The 26,801-nt window shown below is 35.2% G+C and overlaps 1 protein-coding gene across 4 annotated transcripts in view; it reads left to right on the top strand.

Annotated features, from left to right (window-relative positions):
- RBM26 (RNA binding motif protein 26) overlaps positions 1-26,801 on the top strand; it is a 68,493-nt gene that overhangs the window by 12,601 nt on the left and 29,091 nt on the right. For 2 of the 4 annotated variants that reach the window (XM_048047467.2, XM_066987181.1), the window contains exons 2-17: positions 1,487-1,605; positions 2,132-2,268; positions 3,108-3,196; positions 3,770-3,981; positions 5,533-5,793; positions 7,181-7,420; positions 8,716-8,883; positions 9,236-9,376; positions 10,405-10,516; positions 11,247-11,406; positions 12,722-12,886; positions 15,624-15,755; positions 16,831-16,902; positions 20,044-20,172; positions 22,285-22,359; positions 23,002-23,172. In XM_048047467.2, the coding sequence (XP_047903424.1) occupies positions 1,487-1,605; positions 2,132-2,268; positions 3,108-3,196; positions 3,770-3,981; positions 5,533-5,793; positions 7,181-7,420; positions 8,716-8,883; positions 9,236-9,376; positions 10,405-10,516; positions 11,247-11,406; positions 12,722-12,886; positions 15,624-15,755; positions 16,831-16,902; positions 20,044-20,172; positions 22,285-22,359; positions 23,002-23,172 (2,383 nt within the window). The remainder of the gene's footprint in view (positions 1-1,486; positions 1,606-2,131; positions 2,269-3,107; positions 3,197-3,769; positions 3,982-5,532; positions 5,794-7,180; positions 7,421-8,715; positions 8,884-9,235; positions 9,377-10,404; positions 10,517-11,246; positions 11,407-12,721; positions 12,887-15,623; positions 15,756-16,830; positions 16,903-20,043; positions 20,173-22,284; positions 22,360-23,001; positions 23,173-26,801) is intronic. The other 2 variants (XM_048047468.2, XM_048047469.2) reach the window with 2 other exon arrangements.

A 26,801-nucleotide genomic window follows, 5' to 3' on the forward strand; every position in this document is an offset into this window, starting at 1 on the left:
CTGCTTGACATAGGCCTGCAGGTGAAACGATGCGCTCGGCGCTAGCAGCGGATCAGCGGGAGGCATGCAGTTCTGTCATTCTCAGCCTACAAGGCTCTGTGCCTGTTTTCAAGATGACTTTGTGCCTGGACAGCTTTTTTTTGCTGGGTAAAGAATTATAAAATCTGAGCAGGGGCAAACCAGATGTGATAGTTGGAAGGCAAAGATTCTGGAAGAGTTTTTGAGTCAGTGTGCAGCTTTTTCTTTGATTAACAGTATGCAGCTGCATTTTGTTGGTTTAGTGTGTGCTGTTCTTCTGGAGTTTAGGCGGATTGTGAACTCCCATCTCCTGTGTCTATGAGTAATGCAGACTAATACAGAAAATTGTGCTATGTCCCCTAGCAGCTCAGGTTGCTTTTACAGCATGAAATTCTGTTACTGCCTGCTTTCTGGAGGATGCTAAGTTATGTTTGAGGCTTTGACCTTTAACTTCAGAGTACTCCATGCTGGGCCCAGGGTATCCAGAGGATCTCCTAAGGTTGGATATGTGCTGACAGATCTGCTTCCTTTGCTTAGCGGATATATTTGTGCGGAGGATGTTGGGTGAAGTGCAAGAGATAGCTTCTTTGGGAAAATGAATTAAGTAGCATGAAGTTGTGAAGGATTTGTTTGTAGCATCTAATATATGTGTCAGTTAAATTATCAACATTCAGACTTTTCATTAAGCTTCAGTGTTGAAATTTCATTTGTTTTAACATGGAAGAGACTTGGAGTTGCTGTTCTGTTCAGTCATTGTGGACATAATTCACTGTAGCAGTCAGTATTCGTATGATACTCATATTCAGAGCAACTCCCTGACCATACTTTAATTTTACTTGTTTTGCAGTTATTTTTGATAGGGAGAATGTACAGTTAGGACACATCAGTGCAATTTTATTTCCTCTTCTAGTTTTTTAAAACACCATTATTAATTTTGCTGATCACCCAAACAAGCTAGCTGTCTGTATCACATCACCAGCATGCAAGTGTTAAATTTTCCCTGTTTTTTTTCTATTTTTTATAGTATCACTCACTTCTGCTGTATCACTTCATTCATTTATAATTCTATAGACTGACTTCTTTTTCTGTCAGTCACTCAGTGTTACAGATGTTTCACTGATTTCATCATTGAGAAATTGTGGAAGTATTTGTTGTAGTTTTTGTGTTTTTAAGACTGTTAAGCAGTTGAAGCTGTTTCACTCTAAATTGTTCTTGCTAGTTTGTTCTAAAGTACTCTGTGGAATACTCTTTGGAAATTTCACTTGTTGAGAATCATCTCTCTGGAGAAAAATGTGATACTTTGTGATTTTTCATATCTGGACTGAGTCTTAGAAAATACCCGTGGGTGTTTTTCAATTACTTTGCTAGGAAAGGTTTGGGTCCTGTATATGGTATCGGTCATACCAGTTATAGACATTCACTTCTGTAATTTAATGGATTCTGTGTTTTATTTGTTCTCTATTTGCAGATGCGATGCAGATCCATCTGCCCTAGCTAAATATGTTCTGGCTTTGGTAAAGAAGGATAAAAGTGAGAAGGAACTGAAGGCATTGTGTGTTGATCAGTTGGATGTATTTCTTCAGAAAGGTATGGTATTTAGCTGTTAAGCCTGAGTGAAAGTTTGCCCTGTTAAATTCAAACAATTTTTTAATGTACAATCCTGTGTTTATCTCTTTATAAGCTTTATTACTTGGAATTATGTAATTCAATTTGCATAAATAGATATATATATTTTAAACAGGTGTATAGCACAATATGTAAGCTTTATTAAGTATGTTTTCTGTCTACTGGTATTCCTGAAAGAAAATTGGTTAGAATTGTTACCTGAATTAAAAGCAGTGAAGTTTTGTATGTATTCCGAAAGTATTATTCCAGATAGTTGATTAAAAGACATTAAAAACTCAGGGATTTAAAGCCTTTATGAAACACTGTTATTACTGACATTTCTTGACTCTGTAAAGCTCCTTCTGAAATACAAAACATAAGAGTATTAAAAAAATACTAAAGTACTATTCATTGTTTTAACTTTCTGGTGTTTTTTTTTTTCTAAAAACAAATATTAACTGAAGTTTTGAATGTTGGATACTTATTTTTATACTTCCTTTACTTTTAGAAACTCAGATATTTGTGGAAAAATTGTTTGATGCTGTGAATACAAAAAGCTATCTACCTCCACCAGAGCAACCATCGTCAGGAAGCCTGAAAGTAGAGTTTTTTCAGCACCAGGAAAAAGAGACAAAAAAAGAAGAGGTAAGCACTGAGTTTATTTTAGATGTATGTCTTATTCCCTCATTCCCGCAGTTTACTTACGTCGTTCAATTTCATCATATTTATTTATTAATAGTAGTCCCAAATCTTGAATGACAGCTTTAAAATGTCAGAAAGTTTTTCCCTTGTATGTTGAGTACTGCTGCACAATTTTTTGTAACATAATTTGATAGGTAAACCACAATGGTTATACTAGGCAAATGCAAATAAAGTTCTTGAGTATCGTGGGAAGTATGATACAACCTGCCTTAGTTCTTTGCTCTGGAGGCTGCTCTAATTATGTTGCCCTTCAAATTTTCCCTTCCTAATGGCAGTTGTCATTCTTTGAGCTGCTCAATCCTTACCCTGGTACTGGTGATTCTAGTTGGTTCTACAAGCTGGAAAAGTGTATGTTTGGCCCTTCGCAACAGCAGCTTAGATGTGTTTGTATGAGTATTTAAGCATGATCTGAGCCTGCTAACCTGTCGAAGAGGAAAAGACCTTGTTGTGCCAGTCGTTGAACATTCATATCCCTCCAGATCTGTTGCTTCACCTCAATATGGATACGTCCAATTGTATCAAAAGCTGATGCATTTTCAGTGCAGCATAGTAAGGGTTTCTTTCGCTACTTTATTTTCTCCCAACCACTTCCCTGAATGTTCTCAGAAATTAGATGTTTAATGTGTTTCAAAGATTCCCTCATTGCATTAGAAGTAAAAATCTTGTTTTGGTTCAGTTTTTACTGCTGATTTTGTTTAGCATTTGAGATTTTTGTTTATTTGGATGTGCAGAAGTCTTCAGTACAGTGTACTCATGTTTTGATATATATATTTAAAATTCAGATAGTTAAAGAGGAAGAACGAGAGAAAAAGTTTTCTAGAAGGCTAAATCACAGCCCTCCTCAGTCAAGTTCTCGCTACAGAGATACCAGGTAATAAAATTTGCTTGATCTCTTGTATTGTATCAATAATTAGATAGATTTGGATTTTTGTATGTTTATAGTGCTACTCAATTAAATATTTCTTTTCCTTATAGTCACCTATTAAGTCTAAAAGTAAGACCTTTGTTGCTTTTACACAAATGTAGTTAAAATGTGAGTATATGTTATAAGTGTGTAAACTGTCTCTAAGTTGTGTATAACTATTACATTTGACTTTTATGTTTATTTTTTAATGTTAATTTATATTACAACACTTATTGTTCACTACTGAGATAGAATAGAGGTAATTTGAATTTAGAAGACGTTTGTTCAATCAATAACCCTTACCTTTTTGTTATTTCCAACTGGCAGAAGGTGCGTTCTGGGGCAGAAACAATACTTTACAATTTAAAAGATTTCTGGATGATAAAATTCATAAACTAAATAAAAGTATTTTCATAGTGTGTTGAGAAGAAACGAAGGACCATAGTTAAATTCATTTTGTATCTTTTAACTTATTTACCATTGCCATTTTTTGAGATTTTTAATTCTTGTAAGTAACAACCAGCAAAATTGCATGTTTAGAAGCCGCGATGAAAGGAAGAAAGATGAACGTTCTCGGAAGAGAGATTATGACCGAAATCCTCCCAGAAGAGACTCCTATAGGGATCGATACAACAGAAGAAGAGGGAGAAGTCGGAGCTACAGCAGGAGTCGAAGCAGAAGTTGGAGTAAAGAGAGATTGCGGGACAGGGATCGAGACCGGAGCAGAAGCAGGAGCAGAACACGAAGCAGAGGTACCAACAGTTGGTCTCTAAAATACGGTGAATGTTGCTTACAAAATGTAGACGTTAGACTTAATACTCTCTTCAAGGTGTACCAAAATTTCCATTACTGTTATAGTTTCTTTGTTCAATTTTAGTTTGGTTTTCTGTGGAAATGAGGCTTATGTGATTATTTTTTCAGTTCTTGTTTTCCCCTCTTTCCCACCATTCTTCTCTAATACCTTTGACTGTGTTGGCTGCTTCTAAACAAAGTTGTAAGAGAGGCAGAAAAATCTGAGTTAATTGCATTTCATTAAGTTTTAAGAAACTCAGAATCTCGTTTGGGAATATACAGAAATTAATACCCATCTACAAAGGTAGGATTGGCAGAAATTACCTGTTTGGCAGTAAATTGTTTGTCAAACAGAACAGTAGAGCTCTGTTCTTTTTGTGTTGGCCCCTCCTTTGGGAAGGAGCTGAAATTACTGTAGTAAGTATGTGCATTAGCACACACTGCTGCAGGACTTAGGGCTTCAATACAGTAGTTTTGCTTTTCAGATTAAGCTTCTTCAAAAACAAAGCTGTTTTGTTTCACCTAAAAAGAATGCTTTTCCCTCTGCAGTTGTTACTGATAAATTGAAAAAGAGCACTGATAGTCATTTTATAATCTTGTTATCCTGACTTGAATACAGAGGTAAAAATAATCTAGTTTAGATCTCCTTTTTATTATTTCTGTTTGTGAAGAATGGGCCTTGCTAACTTGGCCTTACAAGTGGGAATGCAAAGGTCCTGAAAAGCAAGCAGATATTTTTCCAAACCACTTAGGAGTGATTAAATTCAATAGCATGCAGCAGTTTAACTAAAAGACTGCAAAGTGATTAAATCTTAATTTAAGGAATATTTTACAGCTACTACAATGGTAGTATTTTACAGATAGAAAAAGTTTCTACTGTAAGATACTAAGGACATAGGGAAAAGCCTGTTTTACCCATACTTGTCTGCCATTTTTAAGACATACTTATTAATGTATCGTTAATGTGATGTTGTTTGAGTCTACCAATTTATCTCATGACAGAACTCTTCTGTCTTAATGTGGATGCTTACTGTTTAATTGGTGGTGATGTTAGCAAATTAAGAGAACAGTTTGTATGTATTCAGAATAAAAAATCATGCTGCTGCTGTATATGGCTAGGAGCATTCCTCACTTGTCGAGTGTTATTTCTCCAGTGATGGCAAAGCTTTATGTTTGATCAAATCTATGCAGTTGGATGCAGACGAAATGAAGATTAACAGCATGAAAATACAACAATAACAGTGTCTTGAAATGTTAAAGTTACATAACTATTATCTTGATAGTGTTGCTAGTGTTTTCATTTGATGGTTATTTTTTTTCTTGGATGTTGTTTTCCTTTATTTAGGGTAACTTGACATATGAAGTTCTTAGAATATATGTATATAATACAGATCTACTCCGCTTGAAGGTTTTCTGTTGTATTACGGGTTTAGCTGTTGCTAAAATACTCCAGTAGTTACTTACACAGGTACTTACACGTTTTTTTTAATTTTTAAATTTTTTTTTTCCAGAAAGGGATTTGGGAAAGCCAAAATATGATATGGATAGAACAGATCCATTAGAGAACAACTATACTCCAGTTTCTTCTGTGACAAATATTTCGTCTGGCCACTATCCTGTCCCTACACTGAGCAGCACTATTACTGTTATTGCTCCTGCTCATCATGGAAATAACACTACTGAAAGCTGGTCAGAGTTCCATGAAGAGCAGCTGGACCACAACTCCTATGGAAGACCTCCGCTGCCAAAGAAACGCTGTAGAGATTATGATGGTAAGTCTGTGTTTTTTTAATTGCTTCCTGCAGAAGTGATAGACATCGATCTGGAAAGATTAAGGTCAGTCTTTCTTTCCCTGTTCTTCCCTAATACTGTATTTTTTATCTGTAACACAATTACTGAATGCAGATTTATCTCATTTTTTGATCCACTTGCGTTTTAGACATCTTTATTAGTGTCTGTATAGGTTTTTTTTAGCTATTAGGTTTATATATATTTAAGTAGTATATTTGTTTTACAGAAATACTAGTGGACTTCTACCCAATTTTCTTGTCTTACTACTTGGCTTGAAGAAGACGTATTTCATTGTTTTGACCATAATTATGACCTTGTTGACTTCACCATTTTTGCTTTTATTCCATCCTATTTAAGAGAGATTATTTCTTAACCAGAAGGGTCTAGAGCTGCACCTTCTCAGACTTGCCCATTTTTACAGAATAGGTATTTCTTAAAATTGAGTGGATTTTGTGCTTATTTATATGCTGTCATTTTGCATGTCTTATGCTGAAATCAGTGGAAGAGGCTGTTGCTGTTTGCCATAATATAACTAAGTCTAGCCAGTCAACTTGTTAAATCAACAGAATTTAATTTCCCCCTAAAGTTTTTTCTTTTTTTTTTTTTTTCCTGAGGCTTTCTTCTACTGTATACTACAATGAACCTAAGATCTAGGACAGTTTATATTCAGGACTCCCTGTAGAATAATAACATGTTTTTTTTAAAAAGAGGATGGGAGACTAAAGTCTCAGGTGTTGGCAGAATTATACTAATAAAGAATAGCTTTGCAGGTATAAGTAACAGGACTGTCAAGTACAATTGCGAAAGTATAGTTGTTTGGAAATTCTCTTCCACTGCAAGTTGAGCTGTAGAATGTTGTGTCATAGTTTCCTAGTTCTATAGAATTTTTAGAAAGGAAGAGGATGTGTGGGCAAGTAAGTACACTTTTGAAGTAAAATCTCCAGGTGGAATGCTGGAACTTTGCATCTTTGAAAGTTCATCTCACATAGCAGTTATTTCTAGTTTCTGGTTATGAAGCAACTGGTACTGTGTTGGAATACTATGACATAGCTATTCTCACATCTTTACTTTTTTTTTAATTGATACATTTCTGACTATCACTAAAATCTCTCTAGATGTCTCTTGCAGTTGCTTTTCTTATGACTGTGTATTTTGAATATATAAGCTCATTTCTCTCTTTAGTGGGTAGCTAGTTCCAGCATACTGTTCTTCCTATCAGCACTTTAACATTTTCTAGTTGACCTTCTGAGGAATTTTTATTTTTCTGTAACTTTTCAGTTTCTGTGTTCTGTAACTTTTCCTGAAGAAGAGTTAATACATACAGCCCTCGAGTACTAACAATGATTCTTTATGTTTTTGATGTTGCAGAAAAGGGTTTCTGTATGAGAGGAGACATGTGCCCTTTTGATCATGGAAGCGATCCAGTAGTGGTAGAAGATGTGAATCTTCCTGGCATTCTGCCTTTTCCAGCACAACCCCCTGTTGTCGAAGGACCACCTCCTCCTGGACTTCCTCCCCCTCCACCAATTCTGAGTCCTCCTCCTGTTAACCTTAGACCTCCAGTACCACCACCAGGCCCCTTGCCACCTAGCCTTCCACCTGTAACAGGTAGCTAAGAAAAGATTAAAAAATGTTTCTGGATAGAAAGAAATCAGTGTTACTTGTATACGGCACAAAAAGCTTAAGAAAGCTAACTATATTTAAAAAATATATATTGTACTATGTTTTCAAAGTTAGGGTGGCATAGCTTACTAAATAATCTTCTTTTAATGGTAATTGTTGCAGTGTCGATTGTAAAATTTGCATATAAAATGTGAATCTTGAATATGAAATAATATTTTAATTGTGTTTAAGGAAAATCATGGCATGGTATGGCAAAACCCAACTCCTTGGATTTACAAGGAGAAGCATCATGAAAATGACTACTGCTAGATGCTAGAGAAGAAGGGAAAACCCTAAAGCGACAGATACTTGGCATTTCATTTATAATACTAAAATTAATAAGAATTCATGACCACATCAAATTTACACCTGGAAATGTCATTTGTGATTAATTTTGAAACCTAAACTTGTAAAACAACAAAGAAAAATTGCCAGTTTGCTTACTCTTTCATTGGAAAGATGCAAGCATTAAAAATGACTTGATGAAGACTTGTGTCCTCACTCCCGTTTTTAAAATAGCAATTTATTAATCAGATGCCTGATGTGGTTTAAAAATTGCCTGGTGTGTTAGTTTAATGTGACTATTCCTTTTTTTTTTTTTTTAAATTAAATGCCTCACTTGGTAAAATTACTCAAGAGTAATTGTTGTTTAATATTGCTTGAAAGTTTCTTAAGCTTTTCATTTCCAGTTAGCAGTATCTTTAAGTAAGAACTGAATTTATTTATTTCACTTAGCATTGATAGTACCTGTCTTGCTGGGGTGATCAGTTCTGCTTCAGGTAGTATTTCCAGATGTGTCTGGGAAGTCCAGATATGTGATTTTGCGGAATGTATTTTTACCAGTGACTAATTCGAAGGCCGGGTTTGACTGTTCAGCTTTGGAAGTGTCACATTATCTTTTGCTTAAATAAATAAGAAAGCCCAATTTTAGGAAAGAACCCTTTGGTTTTCCACTTGAGTAATGTGTTTTTTCTCTGGGTGTTTGTATTAAAAAACAAATGGATTGTGTTCATTACTGTCATCATAGAATATTTTTGTTACAGCACCTTTTAAAAGGTGAAGATAAGTACTGGGTTAGTGGTGAAATTTTGGCTTATTGATGCACATTATTTGGAAAAATGTTAAACATTTTTGTCTCAAACATTTGTCTCTGTAATCTAAGTTTTGAGTCATTTGCCAGAGGGCAAATGTTTGTTTAGTGGATAATATATGAATGCATTGTTGTTCTTTGTTTTTGACAGGACCACCCCCTCCTCTTCCTCCATTGCAGCCTGCTGGCATGGATGCTCCCCCAAATTCAGCAACTAGCTCAGTTCCTACTGTTGTTACAACGGGTATTCATCACCAGCCGCCTCCTGCTCCACCCTCTCTTTTTACAGCAGGTGTAGTACTGAGGCTTTGCCCACAAGGTTTGCTAAATAGAATAACATTGATTCATACTATACTGTACTTTATAGAGATTATAATTTAGTAGTTTGGGAGAATAAATGCGTATCACTTAGACTGTGACAATAATTCTTGTTTTTTTTACAACTTAATTCTAAGGCAGAAGTAAAATTTGCATGTAAAAAGTAAATCTTGACTGGAATAATATTTGCATTGTCATATTTGTAATCAAAAACATGGCACGGTATTTTTATAGTTGTTATACAACAGACTGTTCCATTGTAACTGTTTTTTTTTAATTAGATGAAATATAATATTTGCAACCTTGGTTTTTAACTGCAATTTATTTTAATTAGACAATTTATTTTTTACTAGAAACGTATGACACAGATGGCTACAATCCAGAAGCTCCAAGTATAACAAACACTTCAAGACCTATGTATAGACACAGAGTACATGCCCAAAGACCAAATTTGATAGGACTCACATCAGGTGATATGGATTTGCCACCCAGAGGTATGCTCTCCAAGCTATATTTACTTTGTTTAGCTTCATTTCTTACATCAATGTAAACTGAGGAACTTCTCAGAGAATGTAATACTGCAGATTGTTGCATTTTTGAAAATCTTTTGGCATGAAAAGAAGTTTTATTGAGCAGGGAATTATGTTCATTCTTGATCTGTTTGTGTATTTTTGCAGGTAAAATGAATTTTTTTACTAGAAAATCCTACAGATTATGCACTTTGCCGCAGTAACTGATCACTTTATGCATCTCCCATATAGAAAATGTTAATGTTTTTCTAGCAACCTTAGAGGGCTTTTTTTTTTTGCTATGGAGAGGAGGCAGTCATTTTTATCTTGTATCAGACTGTTACACAGAAGGAATCTTAACCTCGTAGTTCCCATAGCCCTGAGAAGTAGCAGCATACAAAATGAGAAGAGAAATAAAAATAGTTGTTTTTTTTTTTTTTTGAATGTTGGTTTATTTGAATTGGTATGTAGTTGCATTTAATCTTATGTTTTTGTTGACGTGTTTTCCATGAGGAGTCTCCCAGCATGGTTCTGTTCTTCAACAAGAGACAGTGCCTTCCCTTTCTCCCCTCTGTCTTGGTCCTAGGTGTCAGTGCTCTGGAGCACCATACCTTTTCTATCATTAGCATTTTTGTGTGTGCCATTTAAGGGTAGAATGGAGGTGTTAGCAAAAACTGTGAACTTCAGAATATTCTACGGGACGGAATGAGTGTAGTCACTTTGAGGTAGAAGCCTTCTGTTAACACTTCTTTTGTTTTCCTTTTGTATGATGTTACTGTGACAAAATGAAAGCTATTAGCTATTTTTATTGATTATAGCATTTGTTGATAGTTAAGATTAAGCAGAGAAGTCTGCATTCAAAATTTGATCCAGTTTGATTGAACAAGGATCGTGGTCATTTCAAAATAAAGTTACATTTTTCAGTGCAAATTCATTGTGAGCAGAATACTGTTTTGCAGTCAAATGCACAGAAAATGCAAAAATTAACATAGAATTTTTTCATCTGTTTACAGAAAAACCTCCTAATAAAAGCAGTATGAGAATAGTGGTAGATGCTGAATCCAGGAAAAGAACAATTGGTGCAGGGGATAGTGGAGTTCCTACAAAGAAGACTTGGTTTGACAAGTGAGTGATCATTAACACAAGGTTGGCTTAATAGTTGCAGTTCAGTTGAGCTCTTTTCCTCTGATCTGAGAAGTATATAAATTGCAAGCAAGTTAAAGTATGACTAAGCTGACTGTAGTAAAATAAGACATAATACAGAGGTGAGTCAAAGGCTCTAGTAGAGATAGCTAGAGTTGCTTTGGGTGATACTGTGATCCAGTCATGGAGAGCTGAAATGAACTAAGAAACAGTGACCTGCAGCGTGATACTTACTAGGGTTGACAGGATGAGTTTTTAATTTTATCGTTGCCAGTTTTGATCCAGTTGGCAGGTATGTTACTGGCATAAAATGTGGAGTGCGTTGCTTAGTGTCCAGATATACCTGGGGTGACAAAAAGTTGGAAGGGATTTTAAGAGACTGCTGGGACTGAGGAAGGCTTTGAAATAGTAGGTACTTCAGATGTTGGTGGGGAGATTAAGTTGAGAAGTTGCTTTACACAAGCAGATTATTGTCAATTATCTTAGAGATTTATGCTCTGAGGTACGGTGAGAGTATGGGTGGATGAAACTGTAGGTAGGGTGCCTGTGTATCGCACTCCTCTTCAACACTTTTCTAAAATTGTGTGCCTTTTTTTTTTTTTTTAAGTCTGCCAATCTTTGTGTGACACACACAATCCTGTCTGTGAGAATAAAATTTAACTTTGTTTGCTAGCTTGCTATGGATTTCTGGCTTGTTTTTCATTTGTTGCAGGCAAAATTTTAACAGAACAAACAGTCCAGGTTTCCAGAAGAAAATGCAATTTGGAAATGAAAATACAAAACTTGAATTGAGGAAAGTTCCCCCAGAACTTAACAATATCAGCAAACTTAATGAGCACTTCAGTAAATTTGGAAACTTAGTCAACTTGCAGGTAAGATGCAACAAAGAGAAGGCAAGTAGGCTTTGGCTTAATGCTGGAGGTAATTACTAAAAGAATGCCTTGCAGCTTGTTTCCTGAAACTGTTCTTACTATTTTCCTATCCTGTTTCTTAAACGTGATCTCCCTATTTTTAATGAAATTGTCGTTTGAAGAAGCAGAAATGAAATGTTTCAGTCCTTGATTAGATTTTGAAAAAAATAGATAAAATTTTTCAGTAATTTATTTAAAAAATTTAAAATTGTTGAATTTTTTTTCTTCTGCCCTTTCCACACATCTGGATCTTGTGTTACAAACCCTCTTATTTTTTTGAGGTAAATTGTAAATATAGAGAACAGTCCCTGTTTATATAGTTACTTACCAGTTCCATAATGGTGGTTTATCCCTTACACTTACTTCATAGTGCATCTGAGTGACCCACTTTTTAAAAAACATTTATAAACAGAAATAAGCGAACAATTAGAGAAAGGTACAAAAGAGATGCAAAGAACCAAAACTAAGTTAAGCTCGATTGATGTATTACATATTGTAGGCTGCATGCAATGGCAGTATTTTGTACCTAACATCTAAGTTACTCAGCCTGATCTTTCATCGTGCTTTGTTATCAGCAACAAGAAATTCCAGATACTAGTGTTTTCACATATGCTTTCCTGTTTGCACTGAGAGATGGAATGAAGAGATGTTACAGAGTATTTCTTGTGCACTGATACAGTAGAGAATGAATGTTCTGTTCCCATCTAAACACCGAGGGAATTGAAATTTGTCTTAATTGCTCTTAAATGTTTCTTAAGCCATTAAGAAATGAGTGAGAAGAGGGGGAGAGACATGACAGGACAGAGATTACAAGCTGTGCTTATCTTTCAAAAGGTGTAATTTTGTTCTTTGAAGATTTCTAAGGTAATGTGTTCATATCCAAAGGAGGAAAACCAAAATGAACTATGTTGTTTAGCTCTGATAATAGATAGGGAATTTATTAATCAACTCCTGTGTGTGTTTATAGTAGTTGCCTTTATTTCAGTGATGCTTCCTCTTGTCTTTCAAAGAGCTACATATATTTGCAGTTAGGAATCCTATTTTGCTGTTTAGGTGTTCTACTTCAGTGGTTTTTAACTATTAAAGTTGATTAGCTTAATCTCAAGGTTGCTTCTCGACACCAAGCTTTTCAAACAGAATCATGAATGGGAAAGACTCATCTGCTGATCCGTACCGGTTTTAAATCATAAGGTTCTGAAACGGGTGATTTTGTAGTAGCTGTGACACAGATGAAAATCCTACATACAGTAAGTTCTGTTTTTGTTTTAAATCTTAGGTTGCATATCAAGGTGATCCAGAAGGTGCCCTTATTCAGTTTGCCACACATGAGGAAGCAAAGAAAGCTATATCGAGTACAGAAGCAGTATTAAATAACCGCTTTATCAAAGTTTATTGGCATCGAGAAGGCAGTGCACCACAAATACAAACTACCACGCAGAAGGTAGAGGATCTAAGTCTGTTCTGTCTGGAGTTTTACGTAAAATACATTCTTTTAAACATTGTTTTTAAATGTTTATAGAAAGTGAGCTAAATGCTTTTAAAATAAGGAATATTTGATGTCATTCCTTTCCAAAAGTTACTCCATAATTGTAGATTTTTTTACTTCATATACAAGGTTCAAGAGTTGATGAGCAAGGTAGGACTGAAGATACTAAATGAAAGTACTTCTCTGACTTCTGGGGAATTATGCTCTATTATCTTGATGCTACCATCTGCTTGAATAACTTCTATTTTGCTTTAACTACTTTTTTTTTTTTCCTTCTGGTGAGCATAAGACAGTTATATTTATTTACGGTCATTTTCTTGAAAGATGATCTCCATTTTCTTCCAAAAGGTGCTGCTTTTTCTAGTTGTCTTCTTCCTTTCCTGTTGGGCTTGCATACTGCTATAGAAGATTGCAGTAGAGTTGGTTTTACCCAAAGATACATATGTTCACACACTCAGACACACACACACACGGAGAGGAAGTGCAAATTCCACTGTAAGAGGGAGAGCTACATTACCCTAATTTTGTGGGAACAGAAGGGGACATTTTACATTTTTGGAGCACCTATTGGTAGTTGTCAAGCGCATCGTAGCATTGGCAAATTTTTAAGAATACAAAATAGTAACTATTGTTACGGAGCTTAAATTCATAGACTGGCAAGCTAAATTGGATTTGTTAGCAGGCCTCGTGGTTCCACTGAAACATAAAAAGATGCTTGGATTCTCCCAAGTCACGTAGGTTATTGGATAGAGAGTTTTATCAGTTAGCTTCTGGCATAGCAGTTCCCTCTAAATACTTATGTATCCTCCCTGATTAGATTTGTTGTCACTGTGGAACAGTCTACACTCAGAAAACATGACAAAGACTTTGTAGAAGAAATATTATTGTATTTATATATGCTGATATAATAACTAAGTAATATAATAACCAATATTAGAGGATTCTTTCAACTGTTGCTCTGGGTTTTTAATTCCTTCGCTTTTCTTGATGGTGTATGTCATCATCATTGAGAAAAAATGGCCCAGTTTTCCAAATCAATCCTGCAGTAGGGTGTTTTGGGTAGCAGTTTCCTTTGTCTCCTTTTGTAACAAATATTCTGCTTACTAAAACCCCATTTTTGTAGGTGAAGACACCCACCTCAGTAACTATCCTGTTACCATCCCTTAGGTTTGATTTTGGATTCAAATTTATAATATCCCTGGTCTGAACCTGCAGTACTCAACATTATTTTCTAAGCTTGATTTACATCAGATCAGCCAGAAGAGGGCAGTGGAGTATGTCATTTGCACGAATACAGACATTGGCTCTCTAGAGTAGGATAGCTGGAATAGTCATTGCCATCAGTTTATTTGATGATTATGCTATCCGCCTGGGAGTATTAACTGTGTATTTACAACCAGATACCAGATCTTTATACCTGTGATTTTGTGAAACATGTTAAATAGTCTTAAGGATTTTAGTTATGTTGTTAGTTTCACAGCACACCACCTTTGATATGTAAACTTCAGTAGTTTGAGATTGAATCCCAAGTCCAGGTGACAGTAATAAAGGTTCCTGCTTCACAAAGAGCAACCTTTTGTCTCGTGTCAGGAAACTACAACTTGAAGTCTACTATGGGGGCAAGCGGTCAGTAACAAAATTTAAACAGGAAATTATAGTTTTAAGTGTAATACTTTCATTTTCTTCTACCCTTATGTACAAAAATTATCAGATCGTTGAATGAGTAAACAGGTATTTTTAGTTCTTAAGCCTCTAGGGGGTGTGAATATTTACTTTTTATTTAAATTAATATTTGTTGTTATAGCTACCATTAGTATGGAAACACTTTTTTTACAGTGCTTCAGGTACTATAGTACTTTTTATAGTATTTCAATTTTACAGTTTTTATGGTATTTCAATTTATAGTACTATAGTATTTTATAGTACTGCAAATGCTTTATGTATAGCTGACTTCTGGAATGGAGGAACAGATTAGGTGAGCTCTTGAAGGTTTCTTCCACTTCTGTTTTTTTTTTTTTTTTTTTTTCCATAAATACAATGGCAAGTTTGCTTAGAAACTTAGAAGCATAGGGTTGTTTTTTTTTGGCTTAAGTAGAGTTTTTGCCAAAGGAAAAAAAAAAAGTGTTAGCTATCAGGGTATCAGTGGTAGTTTTGAAGATTAGCTTCTGTTTTCTGATTCCTCAGTCCCACTAGTGCATGTCTCCATATTCTTCCTTCTTTTTCTCTTTAGTGCAAGTTAAATACATAAGAGATGAAAAGGGATATATATATCAGTGTAAAAAGTGAGAATCTTTATGATACAAGTTCGTATTCTGCCATTCTCTAGGTGTTTGATGAAAGATTGATTTGTGAAAGGAATCACAGATGCCAGTTTTTATTCAGTTCAGTTTTGGATGGAAATTAAGATAAGTCTAATTAGACATAATTAATGGAATCAGATCCAAGATTGTTTGATCCGTGAGCTGCATGTGCCAAATAAATGTTACAGCTGTATGCACTTCACAGTCAAAGTAACATCCTAAATCTCATGAAGTGTTTATTTTTGTAGTCAGGTGAAAAGCTGTTGAATGGTTGGAAAGTGTAAATATAAATGCCATTACAGGAATCTTGTGTATTTTTTGAACTGTATATGTAGTAGGCTTTTGTTATTAATATTATGATGTGCTTTTCTTGGGGTGGGGGGGTGTTACAGGTAATACAACCCTTAGTTCAGCAACCTAGCTTACCGGTAGTGAAACAATCAGTCAAGGAGCGATTAGGTCCAGTACCTGCAAGTAACATTGAACCTACAGAAGCACAGAGTGCCAATACGGAAGTCACTCAGGTATGTATGATCTGCAAAAAAAAAAAAAAAAAAAGGACACATTTTTCTTTCTGTATTAGGTTCCATAGTTATAAATATATGCCAAGAAATGTATCAATTATAGTTAATCATACAGTGCAAATAAACATTTACTGCTTTTAAGTGCATTTAATTTGACTGAGTGATGTTCTGATATTACAGTTTTTCCTAAGTGCAATAATACGTGTCTTTTTTTCACCGAAGTGTGGTACTTAACTCTTTTTAGCATAACTTTTTATTTAGTTCAAAAAACAAAAGACTCTGAAAATGTTTCGTTAATGTTATGCTAGATGTGAATTTTCAGATTTCAAAGTAAAGTTGATTTCTACTAAAAAACTAAATGCTACCCTTTTTAAATTCCATATATATTAAACATCTCGACCTGTTTGAGACTAATGGTCGGCATCTGAAAGTGTTCTCAGTATGTGTACATCACCCTTAAGGAAGAAGATAGTTGTAATATCAATCCAAATCATGACAAAATCTGGCATGTTACTCACATATGAAATAGCCTTTAAATTTTGATTGTGTTGGAAGTATCTCATAAATAACACTGTGTCACTACTTTAGTTTTCCTTCTGAAAAGGAAGAAGGCTGCACCTTTTAAATTCAAAAGGTTTGAATTTCTGATTTTAAATTCAAACCACAGCTTCCTGCAAATGATTCCTGTAAATAGCAGCTTGTAGAACACAAAAAGTGAAGTGTATTTAAAAGGGCCTGTCTTGGAAATAATCTATTAGCATGTTGTGGATTTCTTTAAAAAAATAAAAACATGCAACAACATAATGTATGATTCCACATTTGGCTGTATCTTTCTTTTCTCTAATATATTTACAACACATAGGAACATATTAGCTGTTGAAGTCCTATATATCTAAAATGCATTTTTCAACAGCTTTGATATTATTTTGCTTATAATGTTGCTCAGTAATCTATGATTTTATTACGTCAATCTTATTTTTTTAAATCCCTAACATTTGGAATTATACAGGAAACTAAGTTATTATATTCATAATGTTAAACATACCTGAAAGTTAATTTTGTGTTGTTTTCTTAGAATGTGACTAAATTATCTGTGAAGGATAGACTGGGTTTTGTGTCAAAGCCAGTTACTCCTGCAACTGAAAAGGTAAGAGAATCTCATATCCCCTTCCTCTCACATTTAACTCCCAAAGAATTATTTTTATTATAAAATCCCTTGTATCAATATTCAGTTTGTTTCGTAAGTAATGAATAGTCATTTGTTAAAGGTTAGTTTTATGGAGTGTAGTATATAGAAACTCTGATTAGCTGATAGCTAAATGATTACAATAAGAATAAAACATGCTAGGAGAGAAGCTGCTATTCTGTGTTTTTTGTTTTAATATGATAGATTCCATTTATTCAGTCATGAAAATAATTAGAAATGTTCTAGGATCCTGAGTTGTTAGAACAATGCCAAAATTCATTTCAAAAAATATATAAATGTTGGTACTGCATATGAATATTTTTAAATCATTCCTTTCAAAAAAAAAAAAAAAACGACAACACAAAAAAAAAATACACACACAAAAAAAATCTCCAAACAACTGCTTTTAGGCTTTTGTGTCCCTTAAAAGGTGATGCTGTAAACATTTTTTGTCTTAATTGGTCTTACAATTTTGTAGTACTTATGAAAAGATGAAAGTGAAAATTAACCAGAAAGGACTAAGAGAGGTAAGGTGGGAGAGGTGCATTTGAATGGTAGTTAAGAGTTACATATTTTGTCCAGTAGTAGCAATTTTCATAACAGTTGTTGATGAAGTTTACTACTTTACTACTAAAGTTTATAAGGCATGTTTTCAATCTGTTTAGCACCTAAGGTCATGGTCTTCCTCGGTATTCATAACATTCATTTGAGGCAACTTCTGGGAGAAAGGCAGCAAGTTTTACCCAGTAACAAGATTCATCTGCCTAGTTATATACCTTTTCTGTTCTGAATTGGCTTTGCCTGAAATTAATGCAGCATCCAGTGCATTTCCCCCTATCTTACAGTGCATCCATTAATGCTGATAGTAAAACTCATTGCAAAGTTATAGTGCTATGCTTTGCACACGAAAGTAACCATTTACTGTTGAGTTTTAAATACAGATGTCTCTGACTCATTTCCAAGCCAAGCAGTCTACCTAAATATAGTTATCTTGGCTTCCTGGCTATGTTCTATTGCATTCTTGTTGCCTTAAATTATGAAAATACATAATACTATGTATACCTGAACTACATTTTACATGTATATCGTATGTCTACTTTAGAAATAGGAAGTCTGCTTCAGTTTAAGTGGGAATACTTTTTTATCTTTCTGCAACAGCTGAGTTATGCTGAAACACCTTTCTACAAAGAGCAAATTCATGCTACAAGAGGTTTTTCCACTGTGTTATCTTACAGTACAGACTGATTTTGATAAGCTGCTGGACTGTTCAGTGGATTGATTGTGAAGCAGCAGTTTCCTTTGGCATTTTTATTAGGGTTCTGAAACTTGTTTTGACCTAATACTTCTCCCTTTGCAAGGCAATGCTTTGTTTAGTTTGTTCTGATAGTGCTCTACGTCCATTAGAACTTAGTACGTTTACAGCTGTCAAAAGCGTAGATATCATGTCCTAGATGCTTTTCTGCTTCTGACTAAGTGCAGGGAATGGCAAGAACTTTCCAGTAAGAAAGTAGGTTGGTTTGCCTCCCAAAGAGCAGGAGGAAATGGAGATGAAACAGTCATCGTGATGCCTTTTAAGATCTGGATAGGGACTTGCAGTTTATGAACTTGTGAAAAGTTTCACTGTTCTCTCTTGAATAACATTAAAAGACTTACAAGACCAGTAGTGTGTTGCTTCTTGCTCTTCTGTATTAGTTAATGCAGGTACATCTGCTGCAGCATCTCTCATTATTGTTTAAGATGAGTAAGTGCGGTTCGTTCAGACATGAGGAAATTTCAGGGCGAAAGGGATGTGTCGATATATTTGTTCTTTACTCAGTCCTCTCTTTGTGATGTGGCCTGTCCTAAAGCTACTTTATAAAAGGAACTACATAGTTGGGATGTACATGCATTGACATGCTTCAGTAAGTTAATAAATACAATTAACTCCATCTCCTTTTTGATGGCCTGCTTAAAGCATTTTATATCAGCTTTTTTTTATATCCCATAACATGCTTTTTTTTGTTGTTTTGTTTTTCCATCTGCACTGCCTATTCTGGAAAATATCTATGGGAAGAAATAGTATCAATAGCACAATGAAGTGCAAATATTTTATATGAAGTGTTCCTGTTACTCTTATGATGTTTTGATCTTTTGTGTCTTTCTAAAGTTTTGTGGCTGTTCCTTTTTTTTCTCCTGTTGTTGGGCGTTGTGTCTTACTTTATGGAGTGCATGGTGACCAGTAGACTCTGCATGCATCTTTTAATTTTCCATGTATATAAACTATTTTTTAACTCCTGGAGATGATACCAATTGCGTAATTGTTGTGATTTGCTCACAAGGCAGACAAGATCATGGCTATATCATCTCCAGCAGTTAGTCATGGATTTTTTCAGTACTAATGTGGCCAAGATGTACTTTAAAAGAGTGTGATTAGAAACAGAACATTCCAAGTCCTCAGGTATTGAAGAGAAGTGTATGTTAGAGAGGTTGTATAGCAGGCAACTATGCTCTCAGTAGGTCATGGAGAAATATCTGTATCTCCTTAGAAACATTGGAAAGAGAGACACAGGAGTCTTTTCCTTTCCTGTATGATGTTCAAGACTTCCCTATACCTCTTACCTCTTACTGATTGTGCAAGCTGTATTTTGCACAAGCTGCATATGAGAAGGGACTATTTTGTCTACTTTGGACTTTAGTTTCTACAATTATGTTGAAATTTAGCTTAGAAAATTCATGCAGCTATGGAAAATTGTATTTTAAACTTCAAAATAAAAAAGAAAAACTTGAGTTATTCTTGGGCAAATCAGAGTCTTCTGTTTTTCTTAATTATGCTCAAATACCTTAAATTTTACATATTTTAAACTTGGAAGTACATATGAAATGGAAAGGATTTATAATCTGATGTTTATATATTCTTATATATTTGATGTGATGCTGCCTCTTTAAAAGTTGTTTAACTTCAGCAATTCCAAATAAAATTGTTATGCCAAATTTTTATATTCATACCATCAAAACAGACAAAAGAAAAGACATACATTTTTTAAGCAGTCATGTTTTTTTTTAAGAAAAAAAAAGCACTGAAGTTCACTGGCAAAAAAAAAATAAAATGATTTCCTTCTATAGGTTTTATCCACTTCTACTGGCTTGACAAAAACTGTGTACAACCCTGCTGCTTTGAAGGCAGCACAGAAATCTTTGCCTGTTGTTTCCACTTCCGTGCTAGACTCTAATGAAGCACAGAAGAAAAAACAGGTAAATTAAATATGCTTCTTTATAAAATGGACCTAGATTGGGAATTTGTGACCACTAGAGATAGTGCACTATATATATTCATCTCAAGAGCATAGATGAAACTAGCTACAAGATAAAATTTACTATAACTTTTTTTTCAAAGGACAAGAAAATTCAGTATTTGTTTTATCATTATTTCAGTGTATGTTCAGGCAGCGTAAGCAGATGTAAAGCTCTTCAGTAGTTCAAAGTGCAAAGCACTTTTTACTGGAAACAGAATCTCCATGTTGAGGCATGAATTGTCTATTGTGAGTGACAAGGCAGTTTAGTAGTCACTGGTCTTCTCTCTTAAGCCTTATTGGAACTGGCCTTAATTCTCATTAAACTGGCCTTTTTTCCTCAGTATACTTTGTACTTGCAGTGACCAGTATTGTTTCTTCATCCGGTAGAACTGAGAACTGTATGACTGCATTTTATTGTTTCCAAACTGTAGTTCTCTTGCATCCGTTTCTGTTTCTGCGTAGTACTAGAATTTCTCATTTTGAAGAGGAAGTGCAACAGAAATGTGTTTGGCCTTCAACGGGTCACTTAGTTGTAGTATAGCTTGCTTAGAATTTTCAAAGAGCCCAGTAAAGCTCCTTTTTTTTAGGTTTATTCTTGCCCTTCCTAAAAACTAAATATAGGACAACATTTACCTCACTGGCTTCAAATCACAAATTAAGAGTTGAATATTAAGTTAGGTTCAGACGTAAGCATTGAAAATAGTATAACCATTATACTACTAAGCCTATTGGTAAACTTCTATATCTGATGTCTAATATAATTTGAAATAGCAGATTGTGGCTGCATGTCAGTTGTGGCATTGGTCCAGACTTCAAAGAAATCACTTCTAATTTGGAGATTTTATTTCATATTTGTCCCCCAAAACATGTTTTTCAGAATTAGAGCCTTTACCTTTCAAGGTAAGAAACTGAGTGCTTATGAAATGCTGAAAAACTTGGAATGAAATTAATGACTCATCATAACAGCTTTTTTTTTTTGAGAGAAAACACTGAAGACGTGCTAAATGATTGGTTCTTTTCTCTTCTGCTCTTTTCCTGTCTTCAGAAATTGTGATATACAAGCACTTGTGGAAAAACATGGTTTTGTGGGACTCATTCCCTTCTTCCTTCTTGTCACCCTGGTTTTTCTTAGAATTCATTCCCACATCTTATCTTTTCTTTCCCTGTGGAAAAAAGATTGCACACTATATTGCAAACCTAACATTTCACGCAGCAGAATTTGCCAGTATTTGGAAAGACATGTACAAACCTTACTACTATTTCTTTTTTTATGGCTTTTGTGCCTTTACACTTTGTATATGGTAATCCACTTGCAGTCTGATACCAGTTGATTGGTGATCAAAATCATCTTCTGCCACTTTTATCCTGTTAAATATGTAACTTTTAAAGCTCTTTATTGCTTTCTGCAACTATCCTGGTGCCTAAGACCTTTTACATTCTGTATCTGAGAGCAATTGCTTTCTCTTTAGAAGCATTGAGCTGAGTGCAGCAGCTGTGGCCATCTCCTCCTACATTTCCTTCTGAGTGCAATATGTCACAAATTAATCAGTTTCAGTTGATTATGATTTGCTTATTGGAATGCCAAGATTCTGTTTTTAGCAGACACAAAAGAGATGATTTTCTGTGGGTAACATTTCAATTTTAGAAAATAGAACGTATTTTTTTTCTGGCCTGGAACGGTACTGGAGAGTGTGTTTAATTGATTGACTTGATTCACAGTAGCTTTCAAGATACCATCTGTGCAAGTATGAAATCTTGTATGCTTTACCTCTTGTGGTAGTGTGTTATTTTGCCTTTCAGCTTTTGGTGGAGTTGTGCTAAGATTATATTTTATGTAAGTAATGAGGTCTTCCCAGCACGTACGCAAATAAAGATAACCAAATTAGTGAATGATCTCATGATGCTTTGATTTCCAAAACATAAGTATTTCCTTTCGGTACTTTGAGTTTGTTATTAGTTTTTTCCTGATATTGTAAGTTACTATTTTACAGCTATCAGATATGGTGTATTATGCTTCTGAAATTGTTTTTCAAAATCTACAAACTTTCTGTAATTTTTTAAATGTTTTTAGGAAGCGTTACGACTTCAACAAGATGTGAGAAAAAAGAAGCAAGAAATCTTGGAGAAGCACATTGAAACACAAAAGGTAAACTGTTAGCACTATACAAGGCCAGCAGTTCAGTCATAGAACTCAGTTCCCTTGAAAATATTTCAGAATTTGTTGGCAAGAGCTGCCAAACTGACTTAAATTAATGTGCTAATGCTAATTCAAGGGAAAACATGCTAATTTTTTAAGTTTAGAGTTTTAATCAAACTTGTCATGTTAGTTCACTTAAACTTGAAGCACCTACAATTTAGATGTTTTTTTTTTATTTGAAATTAAAAACTTTAGGTGCAAAATGTGCTTTTGGCGAACAAGTGCAAGTCACAGAGTTCTATGCTTGGCAAGAGCAAGAGAGGTTGTTACTGAAAAGTACGCATGACTGCACTCAAGCTTGGGAGGGGAAAAAGGCCAAAATGTCATTTAGGTTGAATACAAATATTGGAATAATTTCAATATGTTCAGCAAGTCTGTCCAAATAAAATAGAGATGCTAGATGTTCATTAGCAAATTAATTAACCAGAGATTAAATTATCTGAATATAAGCTGTTAAAAGCCTTTTTTATTGAGTTTTGAAGATCATAGCAAGGGAAATGCAGTATTCTATTTTTCCATTAACTGTGGTGAGTACAGGAAAACAGATCTGTAAGTGTAGTTTAAAAGTAAATTTTTTTTTTAATTGGACAGATGCTGATTTCGAAGCTGGAGAAAAATAAAGCCATGAAGTCAGAAGATAAAGCAGAAATCATGAAAACACTGGAAATATTGACTAATAGCATTACCAAGTTAAAGGATGAATTAAAGGGTGTATCATCAGGAGGAGGGACTCCTCTAAAAAGCATGAAAACTAAGACTCAGGTACTCAAGTTTTGGTCAGCTTTCTAATAAAATGAATTTACATGTTTACGTCACCAGAAGGAAAATATGCAGCCACATCAGAGGTATTTAAAAGTATGCTGTTTTAATTTTGAAGTCTTCTATGAAGTGAGATTGTTTTCGCTCTCTCTCTTTAAAGGAGCACAGTTAATTTAAAACCAGTGCTGTTGTCTAGAAGTTTTACCTACTGCTACACAGATACTGTAGGAGGCTATAGCAAGGTGGGGGCTGGTCTCTTCTCCCAAGCACCAAGCAATAAGACGAGGAAACGGCCTTTAGTTGTGTCAGGGAAGGTTTAGGTTGGATATTAGGAAAAACTTCTTTAGTGGAAGGGTTGTGGAGTATTGGAACAGGCTGACTAGGGAAGTAGATGAGTCACTGTCCTGGGAGGTATTCAAGAAACTTGCAGATGTATTGCTTAGTGACATGGATTGATGGTGGACTTGGCAGTGCTAGAACTAGATGATATTAGAATCATTTAGGTTGGAAAAGACCTCTATGATTCTGTGATCATCTGGAAGATACCAAAACAGAAATCCTATGATTGTCTTTTGCCTTATCCAGTCTTTTTAGTCTGTTCATTTCGTACATTGTTAATAGAAACAACGAAAATAGTATTTCTTACGCAAAAGGCTTATCATTGTGCAACACAGATATCCACTGGTCAGGTTAAATACCCAAACCAACTGCTTCATGAAGCTAGTTGACTACTGAACTGGTACATATTTTTTGTTTGTTTGTTCTTTTTACGTTGCTGAAATTGAAATGTTTGCAAAATGTTCTAGATAGAAGATTATACTGGTTGGTATTCCTTTGATTTAGCTATCCATGTTTGGGTTGAACCTGTTGAGAGGAGTTTCTCTTCTGTGCTATAATTATTGCTAATATATTGCTATAACCTGTTTCTTGACTCTGCTTAAAGATGCAATTACATTACTTTTTTTAAATCCAGTATTACTCTTTTTGTGGAAGTATTTGTTCCTAAACAGATGACAACGTGATAAAGAGTTCAGCGAGACTTTGAGAAATAATAAATTCTTAAGGAATTTTTAAGAGGCGTGTTAAACATATTACAGGCTTTTCTTGCTTTATCGAATGAGGAAGTACATAACAATAAAGGGCTAGATTTTTATGCAGTGTATTTTCGAGCAGCACACAAAAACCCTTGATCTTTTCTTGCTGTTTTCATTCGGTTCTTAAATCTTCGAATGCGTAATCATCTGTACTAAAGTTTGGGATTCTATTGTAGAAAGCTGGTGCAGCATTACAACCCAGATTTAGTTTAAACAGGTCATTAGTTTTCATTTTGACAGAACATTTCTAATGCTTAATTTTACTTAGAAATATGGGCATTGAAAGTAATTGCAGAATAAATTACAGTGATGTACAGGTACGGGGAAAAAAAAAATTAAAGAAGTACTGAAATGACCTGTATGTACTCACTGTAACTTCTTTCCTTGTTTGTCAGTCAGGAAGAAGTTGGAAGCAGTGCATCCGTATCCTGAAAATGGACATAGTGTGTGATTACTGGGAGTTGGTTTATACCTCTTAGAATGACTACAGTTGCAGTGGAATAAATAACTCTGTTTTAGGGGGGGAACAAGAGTTAGTAACACCAGTATTCAGACACTGCTATTTAAACTAACCTTTTTGTAAATGAGAGATTTTTCTGATGTTTTCAGAGAGAATTGATGCTGTCTGGTGAGAAAGTATTTCTTAGAGGTCTTCGATGAAAGAAGTTAACTTCCTGTAGAGTGAATTTAAGCCATAAAAGTCCTAGGAATTGGCAATATTTTCAAAGTTGCTTTTGATTTTTTTTTTCCCCAGTCACTTTCTTGTTCTTAGTATGCTTGGGAATGGTTTCCCAGATTATTTGCTCCATTATCCTCTCAGGTATCGTGATGAGACTGACCAGTGTGTACTTCCCTAGATCTTCCTTGCCCTACTTGAAGGTCAGAGTGACATTTGCTTTTTCTCAGTTCTGAGGAACCGCCCCCAAATGCCATGACCTTTCAAAGATAATTAAGATTGGCCTTGCAGTGACATCAGTGAGCTCCCTCGGTACTAACTGTCGCATCTATAAGGTCTCAGGGATTTGTGTATGTCCAGTTTGCTTAAATGTTTGCTAACTTGAAACTCTTCTAACAAAGATAAGTCTTACGAGTAAAGACTTGAGGAGAAGGTGACATTGAGTACCTTGGCTGTTCCCACATCTTTTGCTACCAGGTCCCCTTCCGTATTCAGTAGTGGGTCTGCATTTTTCATAGCATAGTCTTCCTTTTGTTGCTGATAGACCTACAGAAGCTTTTTTTGTTCCTTACCAGGTGGGCTTTGGCTTTCCAGAATAGTACCTGCATGCACTGGCAGTCTGTCTGTATTGCTTCTCTGTGGTCTGAGCCTGCTTCCACCTCTCCTACACTTTGTTTTTAGATTTTTTTTTTTTAGGAGTTCCTTATTCATTCATATAGGCCTCCTGCTGTTTATTTCCTGCATGTTTTGGAAGGTGGGGGATATGATTCTTGAAAATCAACCTGCCTTTGCAGCTTTAGCAAGGACCATGAGGTGGCTTCCAGTTGCCTAAAGAAGGCCTCATTTACTGCTTCTAGCTGATAAGATGGTCTGTTTTAGACACCCACTGCAGTGTCACCCACATTGGTGTGCCATCTGATAAACTTTCAGCTGGCTCATCATCTGTCCCTAGGCAGAGCTACATGCATTCACACTTCCCTCACACACAGAGCGCAACTCCTGTTTCTCCCAGGCCTGGCCTTCCTGAAGAGCCAGTATCCATCCACCGCAGCACTCCAGTAGTGTGAGTTACCCTGCAATGCTTCTGTAGTCTCTATGAGATTGTAGCCTTGGAACTGTGCAGACATCTAATTCCTCCTCTTTGTTTCCTGTCACTTGTATCAGTGTACAGCTTCTTTAGAAAAGCACTGATTTCCCCCCAAAATAGAGGTCTTCCCCTACAATACTGTTCTGTAGGCCCTCCTTTATTTGTACGTATTGATATGTGGTAGCTTGAGGTTATCCCTCTTCAACCCTTTATGTTGATCTTGGGATCACTTCAGTCCACATCACTATTCAGTTGGCAACCTGGTCCACCAGTTCCTCACGTGACTTTAGTTTTTATGCAGTAAAAGTGAGATGATACACTAACCTGAATTAGAGCTTTTAAGCAATTCTTCAGGCGTTGTTTTATTTATTTTGTAATATGGAAAGTGAAGAAACAGTTTAAATGCATTTCATATTGGACAGAACATCTGTACTGTAAAAAAGTTGATGTTATTGATAGCTTTCTTCTTAGGGAGATAGTGTATTAACTATGAGCATTGCTTTGGTAACATTTAAAAGAGAAAAAAAATCTGAATTTTGTGAAAGGGAGTAATTAAGACCATCCTTCAGTTAAAATATATTACTTTGACAATTTTCTGAAAGGCTTTGCACAAGGTTCTCTTGCATTTTATTAGCTGTTAAATCCTGGGCATTTCAGAAGTCCCTGCAAACTTGCAGGAATAGTTATGTATGTGAGGCCCATGCAGGTGTGTCGTTATCTTTACATATTTTTGTCTGTTCCAGTTCATGCAGATTACAAAATCCCCTTCTCCCGA

Source organism: Anser cygnoides, chromosome 1 (assembly GCF_040182565.1).
Source record: "Anser cygnoides isolate HZ-2024a breed goose chromosome 1, Taihu_goose_T2T_genome, whole genome shotgun sequence".
In the NCBI taxonomy this organism is placed as follows: domain Eukaryota; kingdom Metazoa; phylum Chordata; class Aves; order Anseriformes; family Anatidae; genus Anser; species Anser cygnoides.